Source organism: Tiliqua scincoides, chromosome 10 (genome assembly GCF_035046505.1).
Source record: "Tiliqua scincoides isolate rTilSci1 chromosome 10, rTilSci1.hap2, whole genome shotgun sequence".
NCBI lineage: Eukaryota > Metazoa > Chordata > Lepidosauria > Squamata > Scincidae > Tiliqua > Tiliqua scincoides.
Window position 1 is genome coordinate 24,901,116 of NC_089830.1, and position 17,113 is coordinate 24,918,228.

At 46.7% G+C, this 17,113-nt stretch overlaps 1 protein-coding gene across 4 annotated transcripts; it reads right to left on the reverse strand.

The window, feature by feature from the left end:
- Positions 1-1,511: 1,511 nt before the first annotated feature.
- Positions 1,512-14,883, reverse strand: LOC136661677 (pregnancy-specific glycoprotein 22-like). Of its 4 annotated transcripts, none has more exons than XM_066639045.1 (7): positions 14,754-14,782; positions 8,220-8,307; positions 7,559-7,957; positions 6,175-6,582; positions 5,760-5,864; positions 5,093-5,168; positions 1,512-2,074 (listed from the first exon to the last, which is right to left on the reverse strand). In XM_066639045.1, exons 2-6 carry the CDS (start codon positions 8,272-8,274, stop codon positions 5,131-5,133), a joined length of 1,005 nt encoding a protein of 334 aa, XP_066495142.1. In that variant the 5' UTR covers positions 8,275-8,307; positions 14,754-14,782; the 3' UTR covers positions 1,512-2,074; positions 5,093-5,130. The 4 variants fall into 4 exon arrangements, with proteins under 4 accessions (XP_066495142.1, XP_066495141.1, XP_066495143.1 ...); XM_066639044.1 differs by lacking the exon at positions 14,754-14,782 and adding an exon at positions 10,589-10,657; XM_066639046.1 differs by lacking the exon at positions 8,220-8,307 and having other exon boundaries at positions 14,754-14,883.
- Positions 14,884-17,113: the final 2,230 nt, after the last annotated feature.

Here is a 17,113-nt window from a genome sequence, read left to right on the forward strand (position 1 = left end):
TTCCTGTTCCTATCATTGCAGCATTTCTGTATCTCTATTGCTTCCCTGTAAGTGTGAGTGTGTGGTATTGGGTGTTCATAGACAATATTTGCATGTGTTGAAAATCCATCCCACGACCGGTCATTGCAACATGTTCAGCCTCTGCTGACTGTCAACCTGTAGCAACTGACAGTGCCTCTTGTGTCCTTGGAAGTTCAAGGATCCAGGAACTTGGACCAGGAAAAGAAATGGGCTGTGGAATGAACATTTCTTACTACAACACTAATAATACCGACCATGAAAGCCTTAAGTTATATGTCATCTGTGAGTCATTGGCCGTTTGAACCTCTTCTCCAATGGCAATGGGTTATAACCCTCTGCTAAAGAAGGCTGCCAGTGTATCCCTGCATGCAGTGGCATAGCTAGAGGGGGTGCAAAATGCTGAGCTTTTGCTCCCAAAGCCCGGAATAGTTCTGAGGGGGAGGGGCTGCTTGAATGCTCCAGTGAGGCTCCCTGCAAAACTTAGTACTTTGCACCCCTCTCTAGCTATGCCACAGCCTGCATGTCATGTTTATTTGTCCTCCTTCTCTCTTCACTGCCCTTGCCAGTTCCCTGCCCCAAGCCAGACTCTAATTATGGTTTATGACTCTTATTGGTTTATGGTGACTTAGCACCACTGAAACCCTGAAAGAAAAGGCAGTTGTGATGCTCTGGCTCACCACTGTCCACACTTTCTCTTCTTCCAGGGATTGGGTGGTGGAGGAGTGGAGCTGATGGCTGGAATGTCTGCAGATAAGAGGGCTTGGCATTTGTGCAGCAAAGTATTGTGCAGGAAGGGACACTGTTGTGCCATTTCAGGTGCTAGGAGCTCTGGTTAAAGTCCTGTCACTCTGATGGCGAAGTTGCCACCGGTTTTCCTTTTGCTTTGTGCTCCTGCTCCTTTGTTTTTACTAAGAGCCTGTCGTGCAAAATCACACCAGCAAAGTTTTTTAATAGCTGGAGAGAGATGTGAAGGCTTCTGCTGTCACTGACTGAATTCCTCTGTAGCAGGTTGCTTTTAAAGGCATAGGAGTTTGATCATCGAAAAACATGGCAACCCACGAGGAGTGATTGAAACAATATTGCAGGAGGGAACCCTCTTATGTTTTGTGTTGAAGCAGCAGTTTACCGGTAACAAGTCTTTGCTCGATTGGTGTAGAGCGTGACGCCAGGGGCTACTTCCTACGGTGGGAGAACAGTCTGAGGCAAAGAGGCAAAGAAGGAAGACGCATAGCCAGGGAGACAGACCAGGGGCAGACTCCACTTGCTCCCGGTGTGGAAGGGATTGTCACTCCCGAATCGGCCTTTTCAGCCACACTAGATGCTGTCCCAGAACCACCATTCAGAGCGTGATACCAGAGTCTTTCGAGACTGAAGGTTGCCAAATGCCAACTGGTCACCTTAACTCCACAGGGCTCTTTTTCTTGGTTATGGCCATGTGCATATTCTTGATTTTAAAATATCTTTATTAGGAATATATTTCATAAGCCATAATAAGCAGAAGGTAGAAAAAAGGAAGGCTCAAAAAAGCAATACAATTCATTGGTAAACATTACTAACAATGAGATGACAAATTCATACTTAATTTGCGTTACTGGTGAGACATTTATTAATATTAATCGATCTAGCACTAAACTTGCTCAAGGCACCAGGATATGCAGGAGTACATTCTGATTGAACTGCCCTTTGTTAAATGGTAGCTTTAAAAGGGACAGAGTGACATTTCATGCAGGCTTGATTGAGAGCTTGCTTCCATAGTCCACCAAGCATGGTGGAAGAAGGTGCACCAGCCAAAATTCTCCCTTCAACACATCCACTCAAAGCACAGCAGTCTTGTCATTGAAAGTTCCGATAAAGAACTAGTCGGTGCATGAAAAATGATTTTGTAAGCAAGGGTTCAATCTGGCAAAAGAGCACTTTATTCTGACAAGTATCAGGACTGCATCAAATCTATATACTTTCTTGACATGCCTGTTGGTATTGCAAGCAAAGATAGAGCCATTTTTTTTCCAGTTGAAAGATATGTTGCTGATAGCCTCTTGCTTTGGGGTGATGACTGTGGAAAGATTTGGACATGCAAATGAAACACTGTTAAGTACTGTATATCATCATCATCATCATCATGATGAGCGAGATAAAAGAGCATAAAAGAGAGTGACTAAGATGATTACAGGGCTGGGGCACCTTCCTTATGAGGAAAGGCTACGGCGTTTGGGCCTCTTCAGTTAGAACAGACAAAAGAAAATATTTCTTTACTCAGCGTGTGGTCGGTCTGTGGAACTCCTTGCCACAGGATATGGTGATGGCGTCTAGCCTGGACGCCTTTAAAAGGGGATTGGACAAGTTTCTGGAGGAAAAATCCATTACGGGGTACAAGCCATGATGTGTATGCGCAACCTCCTGGTTTTAGAAATGGGTTATGTCAGAATGCCAGATGCAAGGGAGGGCACCAGGATGAGGTCTCTTGTTATCTGGTGTGCTCCCTGGGGCATTTGGTGTGCCGCTGTGAGATACAGGAAGCTAGACTAGATGGGCCTATGGCCTGATCCAGTGGGGCTGTTCTTATGTTCTTATCATCAAGCCACATGGTGCTTTACAGCATAAACAGCAGCAACAAAAGAAGATGATCTCTGCCCCAAAGAGACTACAATCTAAGGCTTAATAGTGGGGAGAGAACACAGGGAGGGGAGAGTCAAAAATAACATGAAAACATTTTGATTTGAGTAGCTATCTGTGGAATGAGAACTAATGATGGGATCCAGTATTAGTGATTAATTAAATAGTAGGAGATGCTGTACCTCACTAAGCAGTCAAACCCATGTATGACTAAGAAGTCCCACTACAGTCAATTGGGCTGACTCACAGGTAAGTGTGGATATGATTGTAGACTAAGGGTGCAATCCTAACCGCTTATGTCAGTGCTTTCCAGTAGTGGCATAGTGGTGCCAATGAGACATGTGCAGTGTCTTGCAGTTGGGTGTCAGTCACAGAGGCCTCCTCAAAGTAAGGGAATGTTTGTTCCCTTACCTCAGACCAACAGGTCCACCACTGATATGGTATTCTCCCTTAGACAACTGCAGGAGAAATGCAGGGAACAACGACAGCCACTCTTTATAGCCTTCATAGATCTCACAAAGGCTTTCGACCTGGTCAGCAGAGACGGCCTCTTCAAGATTCTCCCCAAGATTGGATGTCCACCCAGGCTCCTCAGCATCATCAGATCTTTTCACAAGGACATGAAGGGCACTGTTGTCTTCGATGGCTCCACATCAGACCCTTTTGACATCCGAAGTGGAGTGAAGCAGGGCTGTGTTCTTGCACCAACCTTGTTTGGGATTTTCTTCGCTGTCCTGCTGAAGCAGGCCTTTGGAACTGCAACAGAAGGCATCTATCTCCGGACCAGATCAGACGGAAAGCTCTTCAACCTCTCCAGACTGAGAGCAAAATCCAAAGTCCAGCTGAAATGTCTGCGTGACTTCCTCTTTGCCGACGATGCAGCTGTCACTACCCACTCTGCCAAAGATCTCCAGCAGCTCATGGATCGTTTTAGCAAGGCCTGCCAAGATTTTGGACTGACAATCAGCCTGAAGAAAACACAGGTCATGGTTCAGGATGTGGACTCACCTCCCTGCATTACAATCTCTGAGCATGAACTGGAGGTTGTCCATGACTTTGTGTACCTTGGCTCAACGATCTCCGACACTCTTTCTCTCGATACCGAGCTAAACAAGCGCATCGGTAAAGCAGCTACCACGTTTTCCAGACTCACAAAGAGAGTCTGGTCCAACAAGAAGCTGACGGAACATACCAAGATCCAGGTCTACAGAGCTTGCGTCCTGAGTACACTTCTGTACTGCAGCGAGTCATGGACTCTTCGCTCACAACAGGAGAGGAAACTGAGCGCTTTCCACATGCGCTGCCTCCGACGCATCCTCGGCATCACCTGGCAGGACAAAGTTCCAAACAACACAATCCTGGAACGTGCTGGAATCCCTAGCATGTATTCACTGCTGAAACAGAGACGCCTGCGTTGGCTTGGTCATGTCGTGAGAATGGATGATGGCCGGATCCCAAAGGATCTCCTCTATGGAGAACTCGTGCAAGGAAAGCGCCCTACAGGTAGACCACAGCTGCGATACAAGGACATCTGCAAGAGGGATCTGAAGGCCTTAGGGATGGACCTCAACAAGTGGGAAACCCTGGCCTCTTAGCGGCCCGCTTGGAGGCAGGCTGTGCAGCATGGCCTTTCCCAGTTTGAAAAGACACTTGGCCAACAGTCTGAGGCTAAGAGGCAAAGAAGGAAGGCCCATAGCCAGGGAGACAGACCAGGGACAGACTGCACTTGCTCCCGGTGTGGAAGGGATTGTCACTCCCGGATTGGCCTTTTCAGCCACACTAGACGCTGTGTCAGAACCACCTTTCAGAGCGCAATACCATAGTCTTTCGAGACTGAAGGTTGCCAATACTAATATACCTCAGAGCTGCATTGCCCTTATGTCAGTGCTGGAAAGCACTGACATAAGGGGTTAGAATTGCGCACTGTATTACCCAGATTTCCTACCACTCTCAATCATAGGTAAGACTGCAGCTTGGTGTCTATTTCAGGATCTTTCATTCACTCCAGAAAATTTCATCCTTTGCCATGACTTCAAAGTAGTTCATAGTATTTCTAAAAAGAGAGGCATAGGCTTCAAGCCTTCCAGGAAACTGGGGGTGCAGAAGCTTTGGCCCTAAGCATGTAAGGCAGTCTGCGGCCATTCTATAGTGGCAAGAGCAGGGCACTTTGTGTATGCTCAGAAAATCTATATTATTCGATTGTGGATCCAGGGGGTGGAGCTTTTGTCTCAGAAACAGCTTCTGGGGCTCAGCTCTGGCTTAAATTGAGCCCCATAAAACCAGGTGGAAAGGCAATTCTAATCATTGTGCTATCCTCAAGTTGTCATTCACTGCATGGGGGGGACGGACGACGACTTTGGAGTGCACTTTTTAACTTCAAGCAGCTAAACCCTGAAAACACTCTACTCCATATCATCTACCTGTCAGTCAACCTTATCCTAATGGCCCATGTACATACCTTTCAAAAAGAGAGGTGAAAAACTCCAGGGTCAACACTCAGGGAAAGAGCTTGGGCCTCCATGAAGAGAAAGAGCCTGGAAAAGGGAAGGAAACAGGTTGATGCATATTGTTCTTCCCTTTGAATTTGTGGTAGCCCCTGTTGGGTTTTATCTTCTTAACAACCCTGCAAGGTAGGGCAGGAAAGGTCACCATCTTCTTCCTTTCTCTGGTACTGCTCCACTTGCTTCCACTGTTACGATTTGAAAAGGAAGAGAGGAAGTGTGGAGGAGAAGACAGTGATGGATGTTCTAGCCCAGCACTCTCGTCTCCTCCACACTTCCTTTTCTGCTCCTTTCTCCTCTCTTCCCTTTAAAATCTTCCACTTTTAAAAGAAAAATTAAAAATGGGTTCCATAAGACCAAATGCCTGCAAAACCCTAGTTGCTCCAGTAAGCAAACCACGGCTGCCACCTGGAGGCCCTTGAAGAAAGGACAAGATGAAAACGAGAGAAACAGCAATTAAAGAATATTCCCCTATACTGAAAAAGATCCCAATACTTTTGGCTCCCCCGTTTCCACCCCTCCAGGCTGCTGGACTCCATTCCCACTATCACCACTAGTCCTCTTTTCTCCCCTCCTTTAACTTGCATATCCAGCTTGTTGTCAGGGTGGAAGAGATTTACTCACCGAGAAGCACTGAGAACAGGCTCATGAGCGAGTCTGCCCAGGCCAGCGATCCCAGCAGACCCCCAGCAATGACTCCTGCAGAGTAGCTCAAAGAAGCAGAACTGCCTGGAAGAAGAAGAAGTGGAGAAGGGGTGGGGGTTGGGATCCATGTTCCAGCATCATTCCCTGGCTGGCTTGGCTCAGGACCTGCTGCGTTTCCTGTTGGGGTGTTGTAGTCACTTGCACTGAGCACGGGGGTTGGACTGGATGACCTCTAAGGTTCCTCCCAACTCTCACATTCAATTATTCATATGATTAATGGGCTAAGGTGCCGTTCATTGGGTGACAGTCCAATCCAATCCCTTGGAGTGACAGCTTGCAGCCCTCCAACCTCCCAGAATTCCTCGGACCCAAGTGGGGATAGATGGATCCTTACCAGCGTGTGGATCTTCAGTGTTTAAAGAAATGTGTCCTGTGTACTCCTGCTCGAGTTCTCGTTGGCTGTGGACCCTCTGCCCTGGCTCTTGTGGCTCTTGCAGTTGTTGTGGCTCTTGTGACCGAGCTGTTATTGTTACTGAGTAGTTTTGGGTATCTGTGGTCGTTAGCTCTGTGATTCGCAAGGAGCAACCATCTCCTACCTTTACTCGAAGCGCATTGCCAGTCTGCTTCACTTCATGGTCCAAGATCTGACGGACGATACGTTGTGAATGTCTAGGGCGATCCACTGGCAAAAAGGTCCACTGACAACTTAAATACTGCGTGAAGTTTCCTTGTGGGGTGAGAGTGACGTTCTGACCCAGCTTGGGAAACGGTGGGTCAGCAGTGACGGCGATTCGTACAGGGGCTGCAAAGAGAGTTGATAGACTTTGTATGGCATTGGAATTAGACAAGTATTTCATGTTGGGCTTACTAATCCACCCAAAATACTGGGAATAGAGTTGCCAACGTTTTAACCAGGCCTTGCTCTTCTGCTGTTAATAAATTACTTGTTCTCCAGATATTGGAGTGAAGCTAAGATCTTCATGCCTTGAAACATTTCATCAGCTGCTTTTTGCAACTCCAGAAGTTGTCCAGGCTTGGTTTTTTTTTCCCCTGGTCAGTTGGCAACCCTATTTGGAAGAGGCTAAGCTACTCACCCCAAAGGTATCTACCTCCCCCCTCAGGTTGCCACTTTTTTATTAGGCCTGCTCCTGTACCTCTTAAACAGCAGCCTTAAATGTATCAAGTGACTCTTTTCCTGCCGGTGGGATTAAGTGGCAGGAAAAATGCTCCAGTGATGTTTTGCTTTAAAAAGTACAGGAGCAGAGGCAGCACAGGAGCTGTTGTATCACATGTTTGCCATGTACAAGTGGCACATGGTAAGGAGAGACTGGTGATCACCACACCCCAGTTCCTTGGGGCAGTGGAGTTATAGCTCTACCAAAAGATTGTGGGTGTCTTTGCTGGGAACGTTCACCACCATTTTTTCCTGTCAAGGGTCCTGTGTATGGAACAGGTATGAGAACAAGGCAGTGTGGTGCAGTGGTCAGAGTTTTGCATGTGGAGCAGGGGTGCTGGGTTCAAATTCCCACTGAGTCACAGAAGGGGACCTTTCTCTCAGCCTTGTCCACCTCTCAGGGTTGTTGTGAAGATAAAACAGAAGGAGGGGGACCGTGTTTGCTGCTCTCAGCTTCTTGGAGGAAGGTGATGCAAAACCCAAACCAACTGCATTTCTGCCTGTCTCACAGCTGTGAAAAGCATAGGAACCTGGATGTCCAAAAGTGGCAAGCTTCTGATTTGGTTGTGTGTTTGTTGCCCTCTTACCACATGTTACCACTTACTCTGGATGTGGAGATAAGTAGAGGCTTGAAAGGTTTTCTTTCCATCTTTCACCTTTTCTCCAGATTGCTGGGTGATCTGAAAAGTATAAGTCCCTGTGTCCTGCGGTGTCAGCTTCCAGATTTGCAAGGTGCAATTTTGGTGGATTGATTCTCGCCCAGTTCTGGCATTTCCCAATACCGTATAGTGAGCTTTCCCTTCCAGGCTGTAACTAAAGATCAGGTTGGAGAACAAGAACCCTGGTGTGCTGCCTCGGAACCATTGGCACATCGTCATGTTACTGGAAATTGGTGAAGGGATCAAGAAGACTTCCTGACCCCAATAAGGATATTCTGGTTCTTTGGTTACAACAAGTTGGTTCTGAGCTTGGGCCAGTTGCAGAATGCTGGTCAGGAAGATGCCTGGGAAGGAGGAAGAAGGAAAATGGGATTTAATTCTACAGTCACTATCGGCTCTACATATTAGAGTGCCGCACCTTGATCAGGGCAGTCCTGTTGGGTTTTATCTTAACAACCCTGCAAGGTAGGGCAGGCAAGGCCACCTTCTGCCAAAGGAGGAAGCATGTCAAATGTTGTCTCCCTACTCTGGTACGGCTCCACTTGCTTCCACTGCTAAGATTTGAAAAGGAAGAGAGGAAGTGTGGAGGGTGTTCTTTTAGCTCACCTGACAGCATGATTGCCTTCAGTGGTCCTCGACCACTGCTGGGTAGAACCATCATCTCTTAATCCTGCAGATGTAGAATTAAGGAAACCTGCAGAAGAGCAAAAAAAGCAGACCTGTCCTCTTCTCCTGAAGATGGTTCTGGTCCCTCTGACTGTGCCCTTCTGTGGATCCAGTGAAGTCACTTCCCCCTCGACTTCCCCTTTTGTCCCACAGAAAAGGAAGCAAGTGGTGTTTTGCAAGGGGTGATGCTGGCTTGTGATCACTCCACTCACTCCTTGAACCAGTGCGTGGCTATCTCTTATCCAACACCTCCTTCTTTCAGCTCAGAGAACGGGGTATGATGGGAAATAATGGATAGGGATGTGAAAGTCATGTGCTGGCTGAGTGAGTGACCTTCCTTGTGCCCCTCCTGTAGCCTAAAGGTTTCCAAGTCGTGCCTCACTAAATGGTTGCTTGGGAGCATATCAAAATGAGAAGATAAACAAGGGTGGACAGTTTGTTTCCCCAGAATGGTGTTTTATGCAGTAGTCTTGGTCTTCCCTAGCTGTGCATTGTGCAAGTGTAAGAGAAGGTTGGTTGTGTTCTCTCTGGGTCAGGGGTGGCCATGTGTTCCTGAAAGGACTTTCTTTCCGCAGCCCAGTTCTTTTTCTGTTCCAAATCCCCAGATCCCGGCCTTTCTGAGGGCAGGTAGCCAAGTGCTCTAGGGCTCTTCCTTCCTGTCTCTATCATTGCAGTATTTTTGTATCTCTCTTGCTTCCCTGTAAATGTGAGTGTGTGTGTTCATAGACAATATTTGCATGTGTTGGAAATCCATCCTATGACCTGTCATTGCAACATGTTCAGCCACTGCTGATTGTCAACCTGTAGCAACTGACAATGCCTCTTGTGTCCTCGGAAGTTCAGGGATCCAGGAACTTGGGAAAAGAAATGGGCTGTGGAATGGACATTTCTTACTACAACACTAAGAATACTGACCACAAACGCCTTAGATTGTATGTCATAACTGTGAGTCATCTGCAGTTTGAACCTCTTCTCCAATGACAATGGGATCCAACGCTCTGCTAAAGAAGGCTGCGAGTGTATCCCTGCATGCAGTGGCATAGCTAGAGGGGGTGAAAAATGCCTCTGCCACTGCCTGGAATGACTCCAAGCGGGAGGGGCCTCTTACATGCTCTAGTAAGGCTCCCAGCAAAACTTAGTGCTTTGCACCCCCCCAGCTATGTCATTGCCTGCACATCATGTTTATTGCCCCTCCCTCCTCACAGCAGTCACAGACCTGTCAACAACCCTGTAAGGAGGGAAGGAAACCAGCGAGCCACACGTGTGCCTGTTGTGCTAAAATGCTTTGCCATAATTGTTAGAACTTACATAAGCCACTCATGGAGTCTGCTGAAGAGTGAGATTCAGGCACTTTAAATAAATGGTGCTTTTTTTTTTTTAATCTGCTAGCCCATCCAGCTCCATGCAGAGCTAGAAGAGCACAGATGTCTTAGAACCACCTCCTGGGTGTTGCCCTATGATCAGCGTGGCCAGATGTCATCACCGCAAAAGAGGACAAGGCACCCCAAAACTTAGAACATCCCCGGAACATGTAGGACATGGCAATATAAAAGCTAAAAACACTCATATATTGAGTTCACATGGTTAATTTAAACATTATATTACCTATTAATAAATTTAAAACAATATTATTTTTATGTAATTAATTATTCATTATTAATAATATTAATTATTATGTAATTAATAATTTATTAATTACAAGAAAGCTCTGTGCTGCCTGTGAGTAGCGGCTTGCTCACAGGGAAAAGGAGGACATTTAAGTTCTTTTCCAGGACCCAAGGCTAAAAAAAGGACATGTCCTGGAAAAAGAGGACATCTGGTCACCCTGCCTATGATCACCCACATCCATACCTACATAGAGTTCAGGTCAAATCCCAGAAGTCCAAACAACTGGCTATACAGTATAGTGCTTTAGTCCAGGCTTTTCCTTAAAAAAAAAAAATGGGGGCCTGATTCCATGGGGGGGGGGGGATGGGGTGATTGAGACCTTTCAGGAAGATGATGGGGGAAGTAACTAGGGTGGGATGGAGGAGGAGGGTGATGTTTTGGAGAGAGGAGGAGGCATTGGGAATCCTTGCTCTACCCATAAGACAACACTGTCCCCCAAACAAGACCCCCCCATTCACATATCCAAATAGAAGCAGGTTCCAGAAATCCTCCCTTTCAAATCAACTAGGACTTACTTCCAAGCAATGCCCAGGATAAGGCTGTAGAAGTCCTATCACTGCCTGGTTCTATCCCCCTCTGCTCTAACTGCTGTGCCCCACTCCCTTCTCAAGTACCAGAAAGAGAGCCCTCCTTTCTCTCACCTTCAGCAGGGGAGACCAGAGAGATCTAGAAGGGATCGTCCCAAGTGTCAGGAATTCAGCGGTTGTCTGTCTTCTTACTTCAACCCCGTCTTTTCCTTGAGCTTCACCCACACATTCCCAGATCTCGCCCTATTCCCAGAACTAGTCAGGCTGCATGTCAACAGGATAGGTGGGGCTGCAACTTTCATTTGGGTGTAGGAATGAGTGAGTGGATGCTCCAAGGCACCCAGAGATGCAGATACCAGTTCTGAGGAAACTCACAGCCACCTGAAGAGGCACCAGTTGAATTTTAACCTGCTGGGCAGAAAGGCACAGGGTTCAGGGTGGCTTAAGAACAGGAGGGCTTGAAAAGGGGGTATCAGTGGTCTTAAGGGGGGTTGAAGAGTAGGGGAGAATGAAATATGACTCTGCTGGATGGTGAATCTTTCTGTTGACAGCTCAGAGAGTGTCTTATGGAAGGTGTTCTACTTGAGTGCAGGAACTGAAAAGAGAAAAAATGGACCAGAGCACTAGAGTGGTGGGCTAGTTTCTGACACGCTAGCCCAACATTCTCTTTTCCTCTCCACTTCCTTTTCGAATCCAGGGAGGCCTAGACAAGCAGCTGGCCCTGAAAGCACCCAACCCAACAATCGTGAATTGATGGCCTTCCTCATTGCGATGTCATGCTTTTCAGTTTGTGTGCTTGGCATATTGCCCAGTGTGTGTGAGCCGGACTTGCTCACTGCAATAGACAACAAAGGGCCCAATCCTATCCAGTTTTCCAGCGCTGGTGTAGCCCTGTCAGTGGGGCATGCACTGCATTCTGTGGTGGGGAGGCAGATACAGAGGCCTCCTTAAGGTATGGGAACCTTGGGGTGGCATTGTGGCTACACTGGTGCTGGAAAATTGGATAGGATTGGGCCTAAAGTTACCAATGTTTTTGTGGCCTCTTCTCCTATGTCTTTGACAGCAGGTTTGTCTGTAGACCTTAGCAGAAAACAGTCTTTATCCCCATGACCTAAAAAGGCACAGCAGCCGGCCAAGCCAGACTCTAACTATACAATAAGTTGTTGCTCTGGGGTAGGGGTGTCCAAAGTTTTTGGCAGGTGGGCCACATTGTCTCTCTGACACTGTGCCGGGGGGGGGGGGGGAGAGAATTAATTTACATTTAAAATTTGAATAAGTTTACATGTTTACATAAATGAATATATTAAAGATGAACTTATATGAATGAATGAAGGTTTTGCAATAGTTCAAGGCCTATAAAAGGCCTCACACAAAGCAAGGCTGGCCTTTCCTTTGCTGCTGCTGCTGCTGCATCACAGATGTGAGACAACATCCCACAGCTCATATAAAAGGTCAAAAGTTGCTCTCAGGCTGAACAGTTGCATTGGGCCAGTGTGGGCTCCAACAAATCTCTGGAGGGCCATAGGCTCATTGGAGACTGGGGGCTCCCTGAGGGCTGCATTGAGAGGCCTCAAGGGCTGCAAGTGGCCCCAGGGCTGGGGTTTGGTCACCCCTGCTCTGGGGGATACCTGGCTAGAATATTGTCTCTGTAACCGAACCAGACTTTGCTTTCCTTTGGAATTTCCTGAGAAGTGTGTTAGAGCAGAATCCCAACCCGAAAGCCTCCCCAAGCCCCTGCAATGCCTCTAAAACTGGCCCGATGGGGGAAAAGTGAGTTGTCTCCTAAAAACGCTTATGGCAGTAATTTTGAACCAGGGTCCCATGATACGCTGGTGTGCCACGAAAGGTCCTCAAGGAGTTTGGAGCACAGTAGTCGAAAATGGCTGGAAAACCCTTCCGGGCTCTGCAGCTCTGCTTCTAGAGCAACTGCCTGTAGTAATGAATTCTCTTCCTCCATAGAGGAAGAGGAACAGATGATTTGTTACTACAGGCAGCTGCCCTAGAAACAGAACCTGGAAGAGTCTCTCAGAAGCCAGAAACAACATCACAAGAGGCAGGGTTGCACCATTTATTGGCGGAGTTTCAGTCTTACTGTTCATCCAATGATCTGGTAATTAATACGGAGAAGACCAAAATTTTGGTCTTTTCCAAGTCCTGGGCGCCAGTCCCATGGAAAGTCGGTAATGATGCCTCCCAACAAGTTAAATCTTTTAAGTATCTCGGGATTACTTTTTACCACCGCCTTAGTTGGTCTCTCCACAGGAAATTGGTTATTTCTTCCACAACACTTCACCTTAACGCAATAGCTCGTTTCCACTTTAATTGTGGTAATCAGTATATTCCCGCGGCTCTTCAGATATTTCATGCAAAAACCCTTAGCCAACTCCTGTATAGAGTCCCCATATGGATTGAGGCCGCAAATAAAGAACTGGACCAGGTAGCGTCCACTTTTCTCAGGCGTATTCTGGGCGTGCCTAACTTAATCAGGCTATCGACCATGGCCTTGGAACTTGGAATTCATCTCCCCTCTACCATGGCGTGGTCTTTAGCCTTTAAATATTGGTTGCGTCTCCATCTCAATTTTCAGCCCGATTCCCTTCTCCACGATCTACTAAACAATTCTTATACTTCCACTTGGTTTAGGCTTTTCGAAGCCAAACTTCAAGCCTTGGATATTACTTTGGAATCACTTGCCGACATTGGTCTTCAACAGGCCCACTCTATCATTAAGACCAGACTTTTTGAAGTCGAATCCCAGTTTTTTAATTTCTAGCATCAACCCCATTTGTTCTCCCCACTATTTTGGTCTATCTTTTGCTTCTGGCCGTGCAGCCAATTATCTTAGGGAACTAGTAAACCCAAGTAAGAGGCGGGCTTTTATACTCGCCAGGTTTAATATCTTTCCCTCTGCAGTTCTTGAGGAAAGATTTTGCAATGCCCAGTTCGAAAGTAGGGCTTGCAAATTTCTTTAGAATCTGACACAGTGGTTCATATCCTCTGTCTCTGCCCTGCTTTTCGAACACTTCGTGATTCTTTACTAGACCTGTCCCTTCTGGTTCTTCTGATGATCTTTTGTGTTTTCTTCTGGGAGATAATTTTGCAGCTACCACTGATTTAGTCGCCGATTATTTGTTAGCTGTTATAAAGAAAGCATTCCCATGTGTTCCATCTATTTGAATTTATGCTGTGAACAGAACTTGTTGTTTCTTGTGCCCTTTTAAATTTGTTTTATGTTTTAAATTATGTTTTAAATTTGTTTTATAAAGGTTCTTGAACTCAAACTAGAATGTTTCATTTTTGGAAGGGGAACATTTTGGGAAGTCACTGTGCCCGATTCCTACTCTGCCCTTGCTGGACCTGCAGAAGCTAACTGCAAACACAAGGTTCTAGTCCATTTTGAGCACGGCCAGTGGACACAAAGGAGATACTTTAATGTTTGCATAGGACTTTCCTCCCCCCTGTACACTGACACAGAAGCTGCTCTTGCCAAGATACCCACTTCTTAGTAACTATTAAAAGTACAGGAGCCCTCTTTTGCAAGCCATCCATTCACACTGTTGATTGTTCTACACCCAGTTCCCTGTACATATTGATGTCTGCAGTGTGAAGCCACGAGGAGTGTGCAAGTTCTCTGCCCGCTTGCCCTTCCAATCCACCTGCAACCAGCACCCTGGAATCCTCCACACCGTCTGAATTCCCCATTCCCTTCAGTGATCTCCATCTCCTGCATCACATTTCTGGAGTAAAACCTTTGCTTCCACAAGCACACACCCCCCCCCCCCATGATCCTTCTACCAAGACTCTTTGAGGACCACACCCCATGAACTGCTGCTGTCCAGTGCATGAGATCTCAACATGCTCCATCTTGCCATTCAGCCTTCCATGCCCACCCCAGAGACCCCACCCTCTCCTTAGCCCTCAATTTGGCTTATCCTACCCAGGGAAGCTGATCTAATTCCAGCGGCTCTTCAGCTCTACAGTTGCCAATTTCTCAATCTGTTACTCGAACTCCGCCTGTTGAACACCTGGATATTTAGGCACTAGCATGGAGTAAATACTTATTTTCATGCTGCGAAAAGCATCACGTGCTGATGTCTGCACATCGAGCTGCTGCCGGAAAGCACAGAAGCAATGCAGCTCAGTTTTTTTCTGGTAAGTTGGCCCCCAGATTTTTAACTCATTGATCTTTAGCTTGTAGAACCTACAATTACGGCACACCACTTGTAGGTTGGATTCTGGGTTTGAAAAAACAACAACATAGGGTGTTCTTTTAGCTCACCTGACAGCATGATTGCCTTCAGTGCTCCTCGACCACTGCTGGGCAGAGCCATCATCTCTTCATCCTGCAGATGTAGAATTAAGGAAACCTGCAGAAGAGCAAAAAAAGCAGACGTGTCCTCTTCTGAAGATGGTTCTGGTCCCTCTGACGGTGCCCTTCTGTGGATCCAGTGAAGTCACTTCCCCCTCGACTTCCCCTTTTGTCCCACAGAAAAGGAAGCAAGTGGTGTTTTGCAAGGGGTGATGCTGCCTTGTGATCACTCCACACTTTTACCTTCTTTGGATCTGTTAGTGCTTTTGAGTTATGCCACATGAAGCTGACTAAGGGCACAAGTCTAACCAGGTCTACTCAGAAGTAAGTCCTATTGTGTTCAATGGGACTTACTCCCAGGAAACTGAGATTAGGAAAGCAGCCTAAAGCTCCGGATCATGCATCTGAGTGTGGAACAACCAAGTTGTGGGTGTTTGTGGGGATCTCTGGGCCAGAGTTCTGCAGTACCCCCTTTCCTTGGCAAAAGGTTATTCATGTAATTGGCACCTCTGATTTACACAACAGAGGCAAAAACAAACAAACAAACAAAAAACAACCAGACAGATTTCTAACCAAAATTAAGACAATGAAAAAAAATAAGTGGGATGGAGTGAAGACATTCCACAGACTAAGTTTGGTTACTACACCTGGAAATGAGGTTTCAACCAGGGGAAGGTTCTGGATTCACAGGCAGGTCCTGTAGTGATTGATGTCCTGTATTCCACCAACTATTACCCATCCCCCTTCTCCATTGGCAGCAAAGAAGGAAGTGCAGAGGAGAAGAGAGAGATGGGCTCGGATGTCTCCAGTGCTGGAGACTTTCTAGCCCAACACTCTTCTCTCTTCCTTTCCTCTCTTCATTGTATTCATTTCTGTTTGGAAATGAATGTGCATGCCCAAAGGAAGAACTATAAGCATAAGTGACTCAAGTTCAAAGTGATCTTTTTGTTGTATCTGGTGTCTTCCAGATGATAAAGAACCCATTTAGGAGGCGATGGATTCACCGTTCGAATCGCCCAGCGTGGAAGGGAAGCAACTGCCCCCTATTTCCGGACCACTCCCTGGGAGTCCTTGAACCAGTGCGTGGCTACCTCTTATCCAACACCTCCTTCTTTCAGCTCAGAGAACGGGGTATGATGGGAAATAATGGATAGGGATGTGAAAGTCATGTGCTGGCTGAGTGAGTGACCTTCCTTGTGCCCCTCCTGTAGCCTAAAGGTTTCCAAGTCGTGCCTCACTAAATGGTTGCTTGGGAGCATATCAAAATGAGAAGATAAACAAGGGTGGACCATTTGTTTCCCCAGAATGGTGTTTTATGCAGTAGTCTTGGTCTTCCCTAGCTGTGCATTGTGCAAGTGTAAGAGAAGGTTGGTTAGAACATAAGAACAGCCTCACTGGATCAGGCCATAGGCCCATCTAGTCCAGCTTCCTGTATCTCACAGCGGCCCACCAAATGCCCCAGGGAGCACACCAGACAACAAGAAGACCTGCAAGGCCTCCTGGGAATTGTAGTTTAAGAACATAAGAACAGTCCCACTGGATCAGGCCATAGGCCCATCTAGTCCAGCTTCCTGTATCTCACAGCGGCCCCAGGGAGCACACCAGACAACAAGAGACCTCATTCTGGTGCCCTCCCTTGCATCTGGCATTCTTACATAACCCATTTCTAAAATCAGGAGGTTGCGCATTCACATCATGGCTTGTACCCCGTAATGGATTTTTTCTCCAGAAATTTGTCCAATCCCCTTTTAAAGCATCCAGGCTAGACGCCATCACCACATCCTGTGGCAAGGAGTTCCACAGACCGACCACATGCTGAGTAAAGAAATATTTTCTTTTGTCTGTTCTAACTCTCCCAACACTCAATTTTAGTGGATGTCCCCTGGTTCTGGTATTATGAGAGTGTAAAGAGGATCTCTCTATCCACTTTATCCTTCCCATGCATAATTTTGTATTTCTCAATCATGTCCCATGTCTCTTTTCTAGGCTGAAGAGGCCCAAACGCTGTAGCCTTTCCTCATAAGGAAGGTGCCCCAGCCCCGTAATCATTTTAGTCGCTCTCCTTTGCACCTTTTCCATTTCCACTATTTCTTTTTTGAGATGCGGCGACCAGAACTGGACAGAATACTCCAGGTGTGGCCTTACCATAGATTTGTACAACGGCATTATAATATTAGCTGTTTTGTTCTCAATACCCTTCCTAATGATCCCAAGCATAGAATTGGCCTTCTTCACTGCCGCCGCACATTGAGTCGACACTTTCATCAACCTGTCCACCACCACCCCAAGATCTCTCTCCTGATCTGTCACAGGCAGATCAGAACCCATCA

What these genes read in the sequence shown, in the direction of transcription:
- LOC136661677 (XM_066639046.1), bottom strand. Translation starts at nt 14,808, where the DNA reads ATGATGGCTCTGCCCAGCAGTGGTCGAGGAGCACTGAAGGCAATCATG. An exon ending in TACTTATCTCCACATCCAGA is followed by an intron (nt 6,583 to 7,558) that starts GTAAGTGGTAAC and finishes CTCTCTTTGCAG; the next exon opens with CCCCTGTACGAATCGCCGTC. An exon ending in CACTGAAGATCCACACGCTG is followed by an intron (nt 5,865 to 6,174) that starts GTAAGGATCCAT and finishes TTCTTCTTCCAG; the next exon opens with GCAGTTCTGCTTCTTTGAGC.